The sequence below is a fragment of the Octodon degus genome, unplaced genomic scaffold (genome assembly GCF_000260255.1).
Source record: "Octodon degus isolate 3935 unplaced genomic scaffold, OctDeg1.0 scaffold00326, whole genome shotgun sequence".
Classification (NCBI taxonomy): Eukaryota; Metazoa; Chordata; class Mammalia; order Rodentia; family Octodontidae; genus Octodon; species Octodon degus.
Genome location: NW_004524902.1, coordinates 1,408,352 through 1,427,765, shown reverse-complemented (window position 1 = coordinate 1,427,765; position 19,414 = coordinate 1,408,352). Strand labels below are relative to the sequence as shown.

General features: G+C 37.5%; 2 protein-coding genes across 2 annotated transcripts in view; one reads left to right on the top strand and one right to left on the bottom strand.

The window, feature by feature from the left end:
- The window catches only part of Tex47 (testis expressed 47), a 9,864-nt gene extending 7,860 nt beyond the window's left edge, over positions 1–2,004 (bottom strand). Inside the window, exon 1 of the mRNA XM_012513125.2 lies at positions 1,832–2,004. Coding sequence (XP_012368579.2) covers positions 1,832–2,004 — 173 coding nt within the window. The remainder of the gene's footprint in view (positions 1–1,831) is intronic.
- The window catches only part of Znf804b (zinc finger protein 804B), a 660,912-nt gene that overhangs the window by 43,875 nt on the left and 597,623 nt on the right, over positions 1–19,414 (top strand). The gene's annotated exons all lie outside the window — the stretch shown is intronic.

The following is a 19,414-nucleotide window of genomic DNA, read 5'->3' as shown; positions in this document are numbered from 1 at the left end:
TGTGTGTGTGTGTGTGTGTGTGTGTGTGTGTGTGTGTATTTAAACTGCCATTCTGCCCAGCTGGGAAAATGGAGTGTGAAAATGGAATGCTGTGTTGTACGCTTTGAAAATATTTTAAGATCATTGCTTCTATCCAGAGCTTTTAGAGATTCCAAATAACCCTAAACTGTGTGTTGTGCTTGCTTTCTCTTAGTGCTTGTCTGCAGTACATGGTTACTGCATTCCTTGTGTGGAGTTGGTGTGTGGCCATAACACATCTCAATTCTTTTCTTCCCATTTAACCTCTCCACCCTTCTCTTGGTCCCTTACTGTTTTCAGAAGATCTGGTTTTGGGGAGATAGCTCAGCTGTCCAAGCCCCTGCCTGGTAAACACAAAGGCCTGATTTGAATCCCTGGTACCTCATGCTGTGCCAGCTCTGCTCTGAGCATACCATCCCAGCCACCAAAACTAGGGATGGTGGCTCTTGCCTGTGATCCCAGCACTGGGGAGGCTGAGACAGGAGGATCACTAAGAGTCTGAGCTGCATGGCAAGACCCTGTAACAAATAAATAAAAATATTAAAGAAAATTTGAAAAGATCCATCTCCCTATTTCTTGTTATCTATCTTTTATTTTTCTCTTTATTTATATGTTAGGTTTCTCATATAAGATATTTCATGCTGTATGAATTTATGTTTGTATGTCTGATTTATTTCATTTCATTTTTTTTTGTTTTCTATCTCTGTGCAGACAGAATAGCTCTAAAAAGAGATGTGAGTTACTAACATACTTGTTGCCCATTATGTCAGTTAACATAAGTACAATAAATCTTTCACTACCTAAAATAATTGCATAGTAGCAAAATTGCTTCCCATATACACAGATAATTAAAACTGGAATAAATTCACAACTTCAGTACCAGTGTCTATTCTGGTCTATAAAATCTAGTGGTGGTGAAACTTTTAGAGCCTTCTATGATAACACAGGTTTGCCACCACTGAGTCTATTATACTAAAATACAAATTAATGCATATTACTTTAGTGCTTGCTTTTGACTTGACTTTGATTGTGTGTTGTGTGCGATGGAGACAGTTGAGTAGTAAATTTGGAGGATAACTCAGCACCATCCACATAGCACATTCCCAGCGGCTAAGTGATGTCATTGCCCTCAAGTTATTTACCTTATAGCAAAGTTGACAAAAACACATATTCACAAGATACTGAAACAGAGGAAAGATATCTCTCACTAGAGTACTTTTCAGGATATATGATGGATATTTCAGGGACTGAAGAGGTGTCAGAGCTATCAAAAAATCAGCTATAAGCATCATGAATTTTGGAATGCTCAATAGAGAAGCATTGCTGATTTTAAGCAGAGAAGTAATGTATGAAGGTTCTATAGTTAATGATAATTAGCCTCATAATTACATTCAGAATATTTGATAAAGAGCAAAAATTGAACAGTCAGAAATATCCACTAAATTGTATAATTATACATATACAATTATATAATATGCAATTATAATTTATGCTAGAATTGAAACTCTAAAACCTATTTCTTCTTCAATGTAAGAGTCACATTAATACAAATCTGAGAATCCATGTCACCTTATTTTGTATAACTAGAGCAACAAAATAGTAAAAAGAGTGAAGTATTTACTTTAAAGATTAGCTATGTCCCAGATACTGAAGCAACTTTTAAAAAGTTTATTCCCAAACCTTATTTTCATGCAGTGCTTCCAGCTTGCACTCCATTTATAGCTCTTTTCTACATTATAATTCAGGACAATTCAATATTCAGAAACTGTACCTAATATTATTAGCATTGTGGACATGGGACGCCGAGTCTCACTGGAGTAAGGCATGTGAATAGAGTACAGTCAATTTTTGTAGTGCATTTTGTGAAAGTCTAAGTGCAGTGAAGGGGGCATGGTCGAGGCGTTTACTGTTCCATTCAGGAAGAGCCTGCCAGCAGTCTCTGGTGACCCCACATGGGGAGCACAGGCCTCCGCTCTCCAGCGTCATCTTTCAGTGCAGCATGTGCCAAGGGCTCATGGCTGCTCCGTGGCTCATCTGTCACTCCTGTTGTTTGTTTCAATAACAGGCACTTGCCAACTACATGTGTTCCACTGTTGTCTTCATGGAAAACAGCTCAGTGTAGATACCTGTTTCCAGAGAGTGCCCAAGCAAGACTGTTTTGGGCTTGTGTTCCTTTGTGTGATAAAGGGTGGATGATGACTTTATTTTTCTTTTAACCTTGGGAGCTGTCACATTCTGTAGGGTAGTGACCAAGTTCACTAAAGGTCTTATCTCTTGTTGTGGCTTACATCTCCATGTCCCCCAAAGCTTCATGATGTTGTGGATGGGAATTCGGAGGGTGGCTGGACTGTGGGTGTGTGATACTCATCATTGGATTAGTCCACTGATTTGCTGTAATTTTGAGTGTGGTGATGGATTTAGGGAAGAGCTACCATAGCTATGGGTGGCACCAACCAACAGATGTAGACAGTTTATGGAATAAAAGCCAAAAAGAATGAGACAGGCTTCTGTTTTCTGCATGCCGTGCCATCAAGTGTTTCTCCTCCATCATGGCCCTCTGCATTGCCCCTGCCTTGAAGCCGGCCAACTATGGGCTAAACCTTCTCATTCTGTGAGGTACAATAAACATTTTCTCCTGCAACTTGAGGTTGTCAAGTATTTTGTTCCAGCAATGAGAAAGTAACTAAGACAGCTTCTAACCACCTGATTTAGTTAATAGAAACAATTATGATTTCTTTGAGAATACTTTATATACTTGTTTAATTAGCTAAACTACTTCGGCTGTTTGGCTACAGTATAGCCAGAGAAATACTACTGTTCACCATGAGGAGTGGATTAAAGCATAACCACAAAAGCAAAATCCTCAAAATTAAGTAAGATTGGATCAAAATATTAAAATTATTAAGATAGCCTACTCTTTAAAATTGTGGATTGATTCACCCAAACAGCTTAAATATTGATTGTTCTTGTTTTGATCATATTTACTATTCTAATTTATAATGCAGTTTGACCTTGAGAAAGGGCATACTTTTGAAGATGGTTTGATGGAAAGGTAGCTTAGTTTTTATCATAAATAGAGCTGAAAGTAAGAGATCACTCTCATACCAGGCAGTTGTGGAACTTTTTTTTTATATAAAATAAAATGATACCCTCACTCAATGGATCATTATTTCTTATCTGCTTCTCAAAATCTACTTCGGTCATGCTTTTATGTACTTACATCTCGTATCTATGCTCTGTGTCTCCCACCTCATACTTTCTCACTGTGACTATACCTAGAGTTTTTTAATAATGAGCCACTACTGTAAAAAAAATGTTTTTAAGCTTTAGCTAGACCACATCAAAGGTCTGTTTGGAACTCCCATGTGAGTAGATGGTGACACTTCCTGAGTTTGTGTGAGCTGTGAGCTGTGTTCATTCACCAATCCTCAGATGCTGGACATTTGCCCCCTGTGTTCTGATTGAGACTCAGGCTAGTTTGACATTTCTCTAAGGGCATCTTCTTTGAGTCTCATGCCTCCTAAGAAGGAAATTGTTCTTCCTCCCATTTTCATGCTATGACAGTCTGTGCAGAAGTCTCTGCCCTGGTGTGTATCTACTCTGCCTTCAAAAGCTGCTTTATACGTTACTTAAAGAGCCAATTCCTTCTGGCAGAAGCAACTTTTACACATTATCCTATATTTTAAAAATTCTAATCTTCAGGAAAGTAAAATCTTTTCAGGGAAAACTAAGGCAAAGCTGATCTTTGTGAACTTTGGGAGCATTACTGCCTGGCTGTGATTGCTAGTCTCTATTTTGACACACTGATTTATCTTAAGAGGAGTAATTTTGCTGTATTTTATAGTTAGGCAGTTTTCTATAATGAAATATAAAGATGAGTAATTAGAAGAACAAAAAGTTTATGTTATGAAAAATAAATTGAAAAAGAAAAATTTGGTGTTGGTGTGTTGAGCGGAAACTAAAATTTGACATTGCCTGTAGAATTTAATGCCTTAAATCTTGACTGGCTTGTGTTACCGCAATAAAAAAAAAAAAAGAAAAACAATCCCTCTGAATACTTTATAACCTCTCAGCAGAGGAAGTGTTGCTGTGGTGGTATCTGGGAAATGCACTCAGTGTCTGCAGCCAGTATGTATTTATCTTCTGTGAATAGTTTTTTTCTGGGTAGGCAGATGATAATACTGGTGCTGGATCTTAGTGTCTTTATTCATGGTACAGATAAACTTCAGCTCTCTGTTCTGGTGGATCTATGCAATATGAAGGGTCTCCAGCTATATCTCTATTAAAGCTATGGAATACTTTTTTAGATTTCCTAATAAAGAGGCAAATAATAATCATGTTTAAAATAGACTCTGGAGTACAATTAAACCTATTTCATCTTTCTTCCCAGGATGGTATAAACAAGGTGTTCTAAATAAAAAAGGCAACAGTTTTCTCCTTCACTTTTCAATTTTCCAGTCAGGGGGAAGATTAAAGGCTCTATCAAGTGAGCTGCTGCTGTCTCTGGTATCTGGTATGTGTTTCTTAGGCAGGTAGGAGATGAAGCCAGCATGGTGACTCGGAGCCTGTCAAGCTGATGTAACACCAATAGGATGAGCAATTAAGCCTGCCTTAAAAGAAGGAAAGACAGGGCTAGGGAGGGAGAGTGGAAGAGGCAGAAAGGGAGAGATGGAAGGAGGAGGGAGGGAGGGAAGCAGGAAGGGAAGCAGCAGGTGAGCTTATTGCTAAGATTTATTAGTGCCAGCTATGTTATCAGCTGCCTAGGGTGGTAGGAAGGAGAGCAAGGAGGCAGTGATGTTCATTGTCTCCACGCGGAGCTTCTTCCTAGGGCTTAACCATATCCTCACTCTCATGTTGTATCTTAAAAATATATGTGGCTGCACCGATATGGAAAACCTTTCTACATTGTTACTGTAACTTGTAGAAGACACCCAAAATTCAATCAAATAATATTTTGTTTGTGCCTGCATAGATGAATTGTGTGAGCACCTGTGTGAATTATGGTGCTACTGGATAGAAATAATCTGAAAAGGATTCAGGATTGAATAAAGCAATGATTCGAGGTGCTATGCCTGCCTAATTAAGCATTGGGTAGAGAAAAATTCAGTTAAAATTTAGGTGAGGCTATGTGTACAGCTGAAACACTGGCCATGTTCTCATAAAGCCTAGTGCCCTACCCTTCCTACTCCTGAGGCTTCTTTCGTAGCATGGATGGGGCTTGCGGTGGCCTTTAGTGGCACTAGCAATCCAGTCAGACATTGGGCTGATATCCTCTATGGTGCTATTTTCACTGCCTAACAAGCCATAATAAAATACCTGGTATTTTAAGGGTTTTTACTGTGTAAGAAAATTTACCCTGCTAAATAACATAGTAGCTTCCATTTTCAAGGGTGAAACAGTAATTGACTTAGATCTGTTATTTTAATTTGAAGTCTTACCAACTGTCTTTATAGCTTTGGAACATTAAATATTTTATGTATGTTTTTATAATTTGGCATTATCAATCTCCCTGTCTTATCAGTTTGATTTGTCAGATGGCAATTTTTGAAATGGTTGATTATAAACATAAGAGTTAAAGTTTCAAAAATTTGGGCCATTGGTAAATGGAAATCCTCTTCTAAGGAACTGTTACAATATATTACGCTAATAACTTGTGAATTGTTGCCAAAACCTTAAGGGTAAAGAAGTTGTGGAATTTGAAACTTTAAGACCTTTAAGACCTTAAAGCCAAAGTAAATGCTAAGGAGATAGATAGCTTGGGGTCTAAGTGCATACCTGTCAAGGGCAAGAACCTGAGTTTGACCCCTGATGTCCTATGCTGTGCCAGCCCTGGAACACAGGGTGCACTATGCAAACCCCAAAACCAGGTGTGGTGATGCATGCTTATAATCCCAGTACTGGGGAGGCTGAGACAGGAGAATCAGTATAAGTCTGAGCTGTGTAGTGAGACCCTGTACCAAATAAATAAATAAGAATAAAAACCAAAGTAAAGGGCCAGAGAGATAGCTCAGTAGAATAAGCACTTGCCTGGCAAGCGCAAGGCCCCGAGTTCAATCCCCGGTACCGCAAAACAAAAAGCAAAAAGCAAAGTAAGCCTATGAATGGTCTTTTCCTATGCATGAAACTTCTCTCAATGGTACAGGAGCACTTCTTACAGGCCATGTTGATTTCTCTTTCCCTTTATCAGAATGTAAAGAGCTAGCAGGCTGCACAGTTAGCTATCGTGAATCTTCATGCCCAAGCTAGATTTCACTCCCCTATTATTTTACATGACACAGTCAATATGCATTTATTACAGAAAATTTAGAAGACAAATATAAACAATATGACAACATTCCAGTTGCTTTCCTAATTCAGCGTAATTATCTAGTATTTCTGAATGTAAGTTGTGTATACATAGGTGTTTAATTTTACAGACAATGAGTTTTAATGAGCTAATTGAATTCATTACATGTACAGCTGAACTATCTCTCTTGTTGCTGCCCACAGGGGCAGTTCTTGTGTACTGGTCTCTGTGGCTTCTGTCTTACTTTTACCACTTGGCAGCATGTTATGGATGCCTTTTCGTATTAATAAAGCATGAACAAGTGGGTGGTTATATTAGGGTTTTACTAGAAGAACAGATATAATACAAGGAACAGATATAACACAAGATGTACAAGTATATGAGAAATTATAAGATTGGCTTACGATTGTCAGATGCAGAGTCAGATGAGGAAGCCTGCAGAGGGCGTCTGCCCACCTGAGACTGAAGAATTCAGTCCTAAGGTCTGAAATTCACAGCAGTGTTTTGTGTAAGTCTCTGTCAGTTGGCCAATGGGTCTGTGGAGAACTCTGATCTGTAACGGACAGCTGAAGCATCTCCAGAAAACCAGAGACCAAAGATCTGCTCTGGAAGCCAGGAGATGATGTCTAAGCTGACTGTGCAGACCAAAGTTCCTCTGAGGGAGCGGAACATTGAATCCTTACTCAACCCATGTGGATAGCCTTTCTGTGCTAATTCCCTCTGGGGCAAGCCCTCCCTGACCTAGGGCGAGGCCCTCACTGCCCAGGGTACAGAGCTACCAACATGATCCAGCCAAACTGACAATATATGGACCACTAGAGTGGTGAGAGTAATGACAAATATATTGAAGTTATAAACGTGCATGAAAATCATAAAAAGTATTAATAAATCAAACCATAAAGCAATAGCATTATGCTTAATGGCTGTGTACATTTCAATATATAAATGTGCATTAATTAGCTAAGTTCTTATTGTTAAGCAATTGAAATTGCTTATGTTTTGTTTAAACAACAGTACGTGACTATCTTTAGATCATAATTTGATGATTTCATAATTTTATTAAGATAATTCCAGATGTAAAATATCTGAAAAAGTTATCATATTTTGTTTTGTTTTTTGACCCATATTGTCAGGATACCCTACAGAAACACAAAGAAGTTTGTATCTAGGAACATTTCATAATTAAATTTTGAATCTTCAAATCTATAACAGTCACAAACTATATAACAGAGAGAAATTACTGACAATAAAATAAACGGAGAAACCTATCAAAATTACGACACCACATCTCAGAAGGTGTAAAATAGAAGTTTACATTTGTTTTGTTATTAGCATCAACTGGATTTAAGAAGATACAATATGGTCTTATATTAATTCTGACTGTATCTTTCATAGATACTCTCATAGATCAAGTTTTACTTTAGGGGTTTTGGAAATATCAACTGAGAATTTTTGTATTACCCTCTACCATATGATATCTTTTGTGGACATAATCTTACATATACAGGACATTTCTCTGGCTACTTCTGCTATAGTATCCCTTATCAAAGCAATAGTATTGATACAGCCTTTCTTAATTTAGTAGATTTCATGGTATAACAATTGACTACTTGGGATTCTAGCCAACAATCTCTTTTCTTGAGTCTAACAGTGATATTCCACAAAATGGTTGACCTCTATACATTCCAAAATATATTTAGTATTTTCTTTAAAATTTCACATAATATTTCATACAGATGTGATAAAGTAACATCCTATTTAGCTTATAAATTAGGAACACATCTGCATTTTTCATTTATTAAGATAGCTTTATCAACCCCCCCACTAAGAACTATCAATTTGACAAAGACATGGAAAAATTGTTGATAGACATGGGTCTAGTTTTATTCTTCATCATGTGGAAACGAGTTTTTTTCCAGCAACTTTTATTAGACTCTTTCTTCTAATGAACATGTTTGGTGTTCAAAGATAAGGTGGTTTAAAGTGTCCTTTAAGTTGTGTTCGTATCTTCAATTCTGTTCCACTGATCCTAAGGTCTCTCTTTTTTCCCCAACACCATGCTGAATTTATCATAGTAGCTTTGTAGTATAATTCCAGTTCAGGGATTGTAATATCTCCTGCCTTGCCTTTGTTGCCCAGAATTGCTTTTGCTCTTCTAGGTCTCTTCTGGCTCCAAATGAGTTTTAGGATTGTTTTCTCTAGTTCTAAAAAGGAATCAATTTTAATTCTGTCAGAGTAAATTTAATGGGCTGAAGGAGTATGGCATTAGCAGCTCACTTAGTATCAAAATCAATCTAGGCAAGAGAACCCTGGAATGACACTAATTATTGAAGAAAGCAAAATCAGAATAATCAATCAAAACTTTATATATACAAAAATTATCCCCTACAAATTAAGATGAAATAAAAACAGGACAGTTATATAGGATAGCCTAGCTAGCTATACAGACAGACAGACAGACAGACAGACAGACAGACAGACAGACAGACAGGATATAGAGAAAACCCTATGTTCGTTGATTGGAAAGCTCAATTTTTTTAAAGGACAATTTTATCCCAACTGATACATAAATTCAAAATATTTCCTATGAGAATTATAACAGATACTGTATAAAAATGATAAGCCTTTCTTAAAATTTATATGCAATGAAAATAACCCAAAATAGTTGAAATAGTTTTCAATAAAACAAAAGTGTAAGACTGCCAACTTGGCAGCGGCCTATAAAGCCAAAAGACGTGGTGCGAAGACAAGTACAGTGCAGCAGCCTTCCATTGTCTGTGTTTTCTTGTACAGTTTCAGCTACAGGAGATCAAGTGCAGTCTGAAACTGTTAAATAAAAATCTATTGAAGTAAACAAAATCAGAAAAAAAAGAAAAATTGGAACTCCTGTATTTTGTTGGTAAGACTGTAAGATAGTGCACTCATTATGAAAGATGGTATGGATTTCCTTAAAACGGTGAAATTAGAATTGCTGTGTAATACATCAATACCACTTCAGGAGTAGCCAGAATGATTCTAAGCTGGGTCTCAAAATATGTGCCCACAGCACCACCACGGACAAGAGCGGACAAATGGAAGACATGCTAATGCCCAGTGACAGATGGATAACCAGTGCAGGTGTGTCCATCCTCCAGGGAGTACTGGTTAGCCTCTGTCCGGAATCTGGCTATGGGGTACAAAATGAACATACTGTGTGGGGTGGTGCTAAGTGAAATATGCTGATCACAGAAAGAACAGTACTGTTTGGTTCCACTTATACAAAATAGCTAAAGTTGTTAAAATTCATAGAAATGGAAAGTAGAGTGAAGATAACCAGTACCAGGAAGGAGGGTAAATGGGGGGCTGTTAAATCGGCCCTAAGTTTTGACTCGGCAAGATGTAAATATTCTGCTTATCTGTGTCACAACAATGTGAACTCTGTTGTTAAAATGGTAGATTTTTATGTCATTTTTATTACCATAAGACAATGTTAAATTGTAATATGAATTATACATCAATGTGAAAAAACCTTAAAGGTGTTTCCCAGGAGTGTTAACATGAGGAATTTTTAAAATATGTTCACTTTTTAATGAAAAGTTTGTTAAGTGTTTTGTTAAAGATTATTTTGTAATTGTATTGTGTTTCATCATCTAAATAAGCTCATTTATTAGGAGTTTTCCACACACTCAGTTTCTTCATGTCTTTGCCATAAATTATTTGCTCTTCACCAGTCTAAGATGACCATGTTGTTCTGTATAAATTCATTGTAACAAAATGTATATTGAACAAAATCTACACATATAGAGAAAAACAAGCTTAATATATAAAATATCAGAAACCACATATACTTTTTCAAGTAATATTATTTACTCTTTAGATTGTAAGTTGAACATATTTGCAGGGTACACATAAATTTGTGTAGTTTGTCATCTATAGGACATTGTCTATAAAAGACACTAAATGAATTATATATTGTCATTGGTGCATGTATTCTAAGACTATGCAAGAGTCTTGCATGTGCAGTGATTGGAATTTTCAATGCTAAAGAGCAATGATGAGTTTACATCCTCAAGTCTTTAGCTGAGTTTGTGATGTGGACAGTGTGAAGATTCAATTTGAAAAAGAATTGATCTTTATGTTTCTTATGTTTTGTTTTTCCTACTTTCATATTTCGAGAAAGACTGCCAGATTCTTGAAGAAGGCTGGACAAGATTTGAATAATGCTGTTCTTCATCTTGGGCTTTGAGTGAGATTGTTTCTGGTTATCTAGTTAGGAATTAGCTTTCCTTGCAAACTTTTCAGTTTAAAAAATATGTGCATTATAGAGATGGGAGTAAGATTTAGTGATGAAGCTCTTGCCTAACATGCATGAGTCCCAGGGTTTGATCCTCAGCAACACACACACACACACACACACACACACACACACACACTTAAAATGTTATTTTATTTCACTATAATTCTCTTTGCTATTGATATCATTCTGTGGAGATTCACTCTAACAAATACAGTGTAGACTGGTGCTAGGCTTGAAAAACATTACTGTGTTAAGTAATAGCAACCCACTAACACAATAGGTTTTTAATTTCTTTATGAACTGTAAGTTATATTGGTAGCGCATATCATTATCATCATTATCTGTAATTTAGATTGATTATTATAAGAAAACAATTTCAAACTTACAGAAAATATCTAGAAACCTCTGGTCAACCCATTGGCACATGGGGCCTCTAAATCTCTGAGCCAATAATGATAAGCCAAATATTTCTCATATTTCGTATCTCTTATTTCGCTACAGTACAATCAAGATAGATAGATTCCTTTTTTCTTTCTTTTTTTTTTTCTTGGCAGAACCAGGGATTGAAATCAGGCTCTTGTGCTTGCCAGGGAAGCGCTTATTCTGCTGAGCCATCTCCCCGGCCCCAGATTCCCTATTTTTAAGATTAGTGATTAATGAACTTACTACAGAAAGGTCACTTTGCCATATAATATATTCACAACTTAATGCAGATCTGAGGCATCTTCTTTTGCAGATAATGGGTGGGAGACCCTCTGCTTGCTGTCTATCCCAGAGATCAAAGTTATGTAACTGTTATATTCTTCATCAAATTTCAGTGTATTTATTTATTTATATCATTACGGACTAAAAAAATACCATTTCATTCATCAGTACTTTATATTACTTGGTTTTGGAGATTCAAAATTATGGAAAGCCCTTCCCAGTCCTCCTCATGGCACAGGAAGTTTATATTTGTAATCCCATGGAAAAGTTATTGGAATCCTAGTGAGTTAATTCCAATCTACCCCTTCTAGTATAATCTATGGTGAGAATAAAGACACCAAGGCATATTTGTAGTTATGGGGAGCTTCAGGACCTAAGTCTAGCTACAGTGGTGGCTAGCTGGAAGAGAAGTCTGGATTCAGAGCTGAGTGCAGGTTTAATTAATATATGAAGAAAAGAGTGGCTTGAGGATTAGTGACTGTGAGAATGGTGAGCAGTAGGTGAGTGCTGTGAGCTGGGGTAGGTAGGAGGCCTTCAATTACCTCTGCAATATGTAGAGTGAAAGATATGTAGAAAGAGACATCTGCATAACACAATGGCCATAGTATGTTTTGGGGTTGGTGCTTCAGCTCTGATGTACAATCTTTAAAGCCATGGGAAATCATAGCCTCCTGTCTTGAGGCTCAATCCAAGCCCACAGTGCGGAGCATGGCTCACCATCTCGCCTCCCCTTGGTTCACATATGTTTTATTCAGGGGCTCCAGGGGACCAGGGAAACACTGCCTGTCATCTTCGCTTCACAGACTCTGCATCAGCACCTCAGCTGGACCGATTTGCATTGCTTAAAGCCAATTGAAGGGATAAGGAAAAGTCCTAGCCAACTCTGCACACATCAATACCTGGAAATAGGCTAAGTCCAGCCAAAATGGAGACAGTTGCTCTCCTTCAAGGAGAGTCACTCAGGTGGTCCTTCACACAAAATGTTCCACATTTGGCTGTTGCATCCCTTCCAGCTGTATTGCTGTACTTTTTCCATCTCTATTATTTTCCAGTGCTTGCTTTATGGCAGAGGGTTCATTTCAGTATCACCTCAGGTTTTCCTGACCTAGCCTTTGGATCAGCTGTTCCTCCTAAGCTCCCTACTGTCTTTTTTCTAGATTGGAGGTACAATCTTGTATGTGGGTGGTAGTTGGTGTTGAGATGCAACTACCCTTAGGTTCTCCTGACTAGAGAGTTGACGTAGACATGTACACATTTATGTTGCTACCAGAAAGTGTTCAGTGCCAGCTGATGCCAACCTAACCTAAGCCCCTAGGATGCCATCTGGGCTTCTCATTCCATTTCTGTACCTCCTTTCTTTAACAGTGAAATCTGCTGCCTAGCAAGCTCCCCGTATGACCTCCTTTTAACATTAATCTGGCCCCTTGCTGCTCCCACACTGCTGATGCTTTTGCACCTGCAGCACCCTCCTTGTTGGCTTTCCCTGGGCAAGGGGCCTACTGATCCCGGGGCCCATCCTGCATGGGAAATCAGAGCTGCCCGCCCACTGCCTTCAAAATGCTTAGGGGAAGGGAAATATTGAGTGATCTGTATTGTTTTAAATATTTTAAATGCATTAAAAACATAAACCTTTTCCTTTAGAATAGTTTTAAATTTAAAGAACAGTTGCCAAGGGATCACAGAGCTTACCTGTACTTAAGATCTTACAGTAGCATGAGATATTTTCTTTCCTAATAAATCAATAATGGCACGCTTCTTAAAAAACAAGTCAATTCCTTACTTGATTAAAATTACTAGTAATATTTCTAAAGAAAAGAACTTCATCAATGATTCTTTTCCAATTCATCCTTTATCTTCAGGAAAATTTCTCTCCCTGAACTCAGTTATTATTCAGATATAGGAACAATGAAATTGCTGATGTGCTAGCAGTTCCCCAGGGGACCAGCCTTTGCATTTATAGATTTTCTGTGTTTTTTCTGTTTTGCTGTGGTATCTGCAGCCCAGCATGCTTTCTTTTTCTTTCTTTTTAACTGGACAGAAGTTCTCAAAAGATGAGATCTATAAAATGCCTGGCACTATGATCAGGCCACTGTATTTACAAGGTATCAGAACATTTTGCTAGGAGCTACAGAATTCTAGTACCTCCCTTCCCCCAGCTGTTTGAGACCAGGAAAAAACTCATTGCCTAGAAACTATGAAAATAAAAAGCTAAACATCTAGATGAATAAATGTTTTATTAAATGTCAATGAAGTATGACATTATATCAATTTCATGAGTTATTAAGTTTAGTATCCATAAGTATAAAGAAAAGTTGCCAAGGGATCCCAGAGCTCAACTGTCCTCACGATCTTACACTAGCATTGTTTTATATTTGAAAACAATCTGTAGCTTAGATTTTCTTCACAAATACCCCAAACTGGCATAAGAAATCAGCACTTCTGCTCATATATATGCAATACTTTCAAAAGCAAAGCGAAAAAAGTAATTATGACTATTTTTTCCCAAACATAATAGTACCAGTGTAAGATGGGAGAGAATTCTAATGCATTTGTTAGAAAACATAGGAAATCCATAAAAATTTTGAGACCTAGTATGTAGTGAGTGATCAACAAATTTTAAAAAATCTTTCCTTTGTATTTGAATAAGAATTTGACATCACGGGTAGTGAACAATCACTAGGGTAGAAAACACACTCTGACAAATTTCAAAAGTTACAGGGTTAGTCTAGTTTATTTTGAGGGATTTTTGCAGTGCCTGGGCTTCTGAGAATAAACCCAGTCTTGTAATCAGAAGCCTTGGGTGGCTTTGAGCTCCAACATGTTTCTTAATGTTGGAGACTGGTGTCTCTGACCTTTGGTGACATCTTTGATTAAATAAGGGTAGTAATTATATCTATATATCTATGTTGAGTAGCAATGCATGTGAAGTTAGGTCTATTGGGATGTTAAATAAAATTATTGATCAAGGTTTTTGTTATTGTTACCTCTGGGTTATTTCTTTAGATATAAAAAATAAAGGTGATTATCAGAACACATTAGGCATTATCAGAAAAATATAGTTTATTTTTAGTATGTGCTAACTTTCTTTTTAATTATTAGTATGTGTCTGGCACATACACATTCATTCTGGTGACTTGGCATATTCATATATCAAATCTTGATCGTTTTCACTCTCCACCCCTGGGCTTTCCCCTTTCCCCCCTCTGCAGATCCCAGCTGTCTGTACAGAGTCTGCCTTCCAGGTTGCTGCCATCTCTCTTTTTCTCTTTAAATTATTTATATTTGGTTTCTCATGATGGAGAAATCATGATGTCTTTAACCTTCTGTATCTGGTTTATCCTACTTAGCCTTAGTTTTTAATGTTAGTTTTTATAAAACTGCAGATTATTTGAATAAATAGCACTGGGAGATAGTACAAAGCTGCACTGTATTCCTTCTACTGCATCCTGACCTTCAGTGTCTCCTTAATGGACTGCCGCAGTGGGGAGTAGGGTGCCTGAGTCTTGGAGGCACACACTGTGTGCTAGATTGCACCAACTCCTGCCTGCTTTCTTTGAAGATGCTCACTTTCCTTGAACACCTTCTCCTTGGCAACTTGGCCTAGAGATACAGAAGTGCTTTGTTTGTGTACTTTTCTCATATGTTTAAAACATACACAGAGAAGAGGCCAGTGAGATAGCTCAGCGGAATAAGCACCTGCTTAGGCAAGCTTAGGTAAGTGTGGGGACTGTGGTTCAATCCCTGGCACCACATGTTGCGCTGCACCAGCCCTACCCCCAGGGCAGGCTGAGCTGGCCACGGAGTCCAGCATGGTGGCACAGGTCTGAAATCCCATCTGCATGCAGGAGGATCACTGAGTCCGAGCATCCTGGTGGGACCCTGTAGCAACTAAATACATTAAAAAATAGTACTATTTTTAAAAAAAATTAAAACATACAGAGAAAAAGATCTATAAATTTCTTTCTGCTCAACAATTACATGGAGAACAAATTTTAGGTAGAAAGTCATATATATATATATTACAAAAATAAAAAGTGCCATTCTCATCAATCAACTTAGCAAAATTGTTTTGAAAGCTGGAAGAAAATTATGATTTTACTACTTTATTAAAACTCTGGCGTTCATTGAAGTTTTCTCAAAATGATTAACCCTTTTCCCTAGTAAGGTCAAGAAATTGATCCACTTTGCCCAGGAATAGTTTGTCCTGTGCTGAATTTTATAGGTAACTTGTAAATACACCATCGATATTTTAAATCAGTTTGATGAACTTAAGTGTCATTTAAGTTGCATTGAAAAATTTATGCAAATGTTATTTCCCAAAAGAACAAGATAAAGTTTTGTTTTTTGTTGTTTTTTTTTCCATTTATCTTGGCTGCTTAAAAGAAGTAGTCTTTCTTGAACTACAAAATGATTGTGAACCTCATGGAGTGTATATAGATTTATAAGTGGAGGCATGTTTTGAGGAGTAGAGACAGGCTGCACTTTCTTATATAATAAATCCTTAAGACATATGTGATGTTTCAGTTGTGGAAAGTTCATAATTAGTACTGTGTTGTTAAATGCCACTCTTACCAGTACTACCTCTGCACTCAGGGTTCAGGTGTTTCAGTGGGCGGGTGCAAATCTGCACAATACCCAGAAAGCTAGTTAGAGAGTTCCTGCCATTCTCTCCTAGAAACCAGAGAATAAGTCACACCATGAGCGCACTCTCTCACAGGAACATCAGTCAGTTCCATGGGCCCTCGGAGCTGAATGCTGGGTTTCCTACAGTCTTTAAGCAGCCTAGGTTAGATGCCTTTGCTGTTCCAGAGCACCAAGAAGGGAAACGTGGGGAGGGCAGCTGTCCTGTGCTTATGTCTGTGGCCACCGGGGAAGAAGGCGGTCCAGCTGATTTCCCCAGCCCCTTGGAGTGGCTTCTCTCATTGTGGTTCTCCTAAGCCAAGGGTTGAATGAGACTGATAACAAAGAAGGTTCGGTGAGAAATAAGGCTGAGCTGGAGGAAAGGGCTCTGGTAGTGGATGGCTATAGTGCGTGAACCGCTAACTTGAGCCTTCTGGGAGTACCAGAAAACTGCCCAGAGCTGCTCAGCATAGGAGAGAGAAGGCTAGATAGAAAACACTGGACAGTGTGAAAATGGCCAGAAAGCCTTTTTCTTTTTACTTCATTGGTTGCTACCAATAATCCATATCACTGTAACATCATGAAGGCTTCCCCTAGCCTAAACCTCCAAGCTTATCCTTAAATCATTGTCAGTTTGGTGTATATTTCTTGCTTGGTCTATGAAAGAATGGTCTTGTCAGGCATGATTTTTCAATGCACAGGGAAATGTGTATTGTGTAAGGATCAGGAATCACCTTTCTAATATGAATTAATAAAGAAACTGTAGTTCCCTGAACACAGTTTCTCCTTGACATATCAAGACATAGTGGATATTGTTATATGTTTGTATGAACTCCAAAAGTACACTTTCTATGTGTTGGAATATTGCTCAAGTGAAAAAATTATATAAGAAAATGGCCAGATTTAAAGAGTCTCTCTCCATATATGTGATAGTCTATCCAATATTTCCATTTTTTCCTTGGTTTTGAATTACCATAAATTGTGTTCATGAATCCTGAATATTAAGAACTTTTCTTTCAATTTCACAGTGTATTTAAATACTGCATATTTAACACTAGAAATGAAGGGTCTATAATATTTAATATAGCATCTCTAAACAATATCCTCTGGTCACGTGCAATGTTACCATGAGCAGGCACATAGTACAAAATCATAAGCATGTCTGAAGGAGGAACTATTCCCAAGACAACCGTTCCTTTAGGGGAATGTTGCTTTCTTTTTTCAAAATTTTATGTCTTTTAAAAAATTGTATCAGGGGCAAGGTAGATGGCTCAGTGAATAAGCGCTTCCCTGGTAAGTGTGAGGGTCTGAGTTCAACCCCCAGTTCTACCAAAAAAAGAAAAAAAAACTTGTATCAGTATCTGTTTTAAGTCCATAAGGATTCTAATTAATAATATGATTGTAATAAAATCAATTAAAATAAGCATAATTTTGAAATAAATATTTTGGCCCATTGGGGAAAATGAGTAGTTAAGTAACTCTTATAATATTATAAATTGTGTCATATCATACATACAATATAGTATACAAAAGTATACAAAAAGTGTACAAAAGTTATACTACTTATTACTTTTTGGCTTGATTTTTAAAAGTTTTGCTTTATGTGCAACTCTTTCACTATAAGAAGGAAGGCTGAAACATCATTGGTTTTGGAAATGTGAACCTTTTGGTTACATTATGCTGGATTCATGCAATAATTTGCTTAAGGTACAAGTAGAAAGTGTATTGCGTGTATGGTGACAGTGTGATTTGTCACTGAAGCATACTTAAATTGGCTACAACCTTATTTAGACTTTTCTTTTCACCAGAGTGACATTCTAATCCAAGATCGTATGGCAGTGCCGCTGCTCAAGAGACATCTTTTAGTGATAATGGTTGTGGCTTTTGAAAACGCTTCTATTTTGTAAAGAATATTTTAAGTGAAATGACAAAGATAGGATTTATTTTCATGAGAACTGAAAGGCCACTACCTTTGATTAGCCTCATGATAGTATATCTACAGCCAATGCTTATTTCTTGTCTACTCATTGTCCCAGTGTAAAATTCATTAAATTATTCCCAAATCTGTTTATAGTTATCACTAAATAAGGCCCATTAGCCAGCTAGAGTTGAATAGGAAGACATTTTATCAAAAATGTTTAATTACCTTTTTCATTCTGGGCAGAGTGGTAGTGAACTTCAGAAAAAGAACAATTCAACAAAGCTTGATTTTAGTGGGATGCCTTTTTTCTATTGCAAAATTGATTCTCATGATCAATACTGTTGGGAGAAAAAGAGATAATCTTGCAGAGAAGTGTGATGGAAATTGATACAATCTGTGTAGTTTGACAACACCACAATTTTGAGGTTACACAGAATCCAAACTAGCTCTATTCATATACTTTTAAATATAAATAAAATAAGGAAACACAATTTAAGTGAGTGAGTGTGTGTGTGTGTGTGTGTGTGTGTGTGTGTGTGTGTTCACATCATTGGTCTTGGCCATTACCTTGAGATATCAAAGTTGTCTAATGAAGCATTTATTGGGGAGAAAGAATTGTGTGAGAGTCAGCAAGGTTAATTGTTATGATGATTAATGGGAGTCACCTGTTGGGGATATTTAATAAGTTTGTACTGCATGTGCACACCTAGAGTTGGCATCACAGTGTGAAGTGGTGCAAAATGATCACAATGAACTTGTCTCCATGAAAGCTATTGCACAGTTCCACCCATCCTGGAGGTGCTAGAACACAAAGTCTGCTTGTAACTGGATTCAGCTATATCATCACATATCTGATACAACAACTCTAGACTGGTGTCACAGCTTAAGTGGGACAAAGCTTTCTAAGGGATAAATGTTTTTTGGAGCATGTTAAAAGTTGAGTAGGGAGCACCGGGCTTAGGAGTAGACCGTAAACAGTGAGTGGAAAGGGAGTTGGGAACTTCTGGTGGGGAGTGGCAGTGTTTTTTGCACAGGAAACTGGATGCGCTTCCTAGTCCCCTGGCACCATATGCCTGTGACACACTAGCTGGAAAAAGATGATTTTGGCTTCTTGGTCCTACACTTGCAGACGTGACAGCTGGGTACCAGAAACAAGGATGTTTGCTTATTGGCTTGAAGGAGAGGTGTGAAGAATAGATCTATACACAAGCAAACCATGGGAAGAGGCATCAGGTTCCCAGGGGTGAGGAAAACCAAGGGTTTTGTTATGTCTGCTCAGAAAGAGTCAGAAGCAGCCTTGGCACCTTGATGTGAAAGGATATCTGGGCAGTTACCGCAGTGAGACCATGGTTTTGATTTTGTGGTTTGGCTTAACCTGCCCTATAAACAGCTTTGTTTTCTGAGAGCATTTGAAAGACAAAGTAGAAATACTAGTAGGCTTGGAAATTTAGCCTTATTTAGTAGATTCTCTAGTAGGAAATTAAAACTTTGAAATTAATATTGCTTAAAACTACAGGTACTTCTTTACCTGTTCTTGGTTCCTTATGTGTCTTTTGTCTGTTTCTTTGCATTCTCCATAAACTGAAAG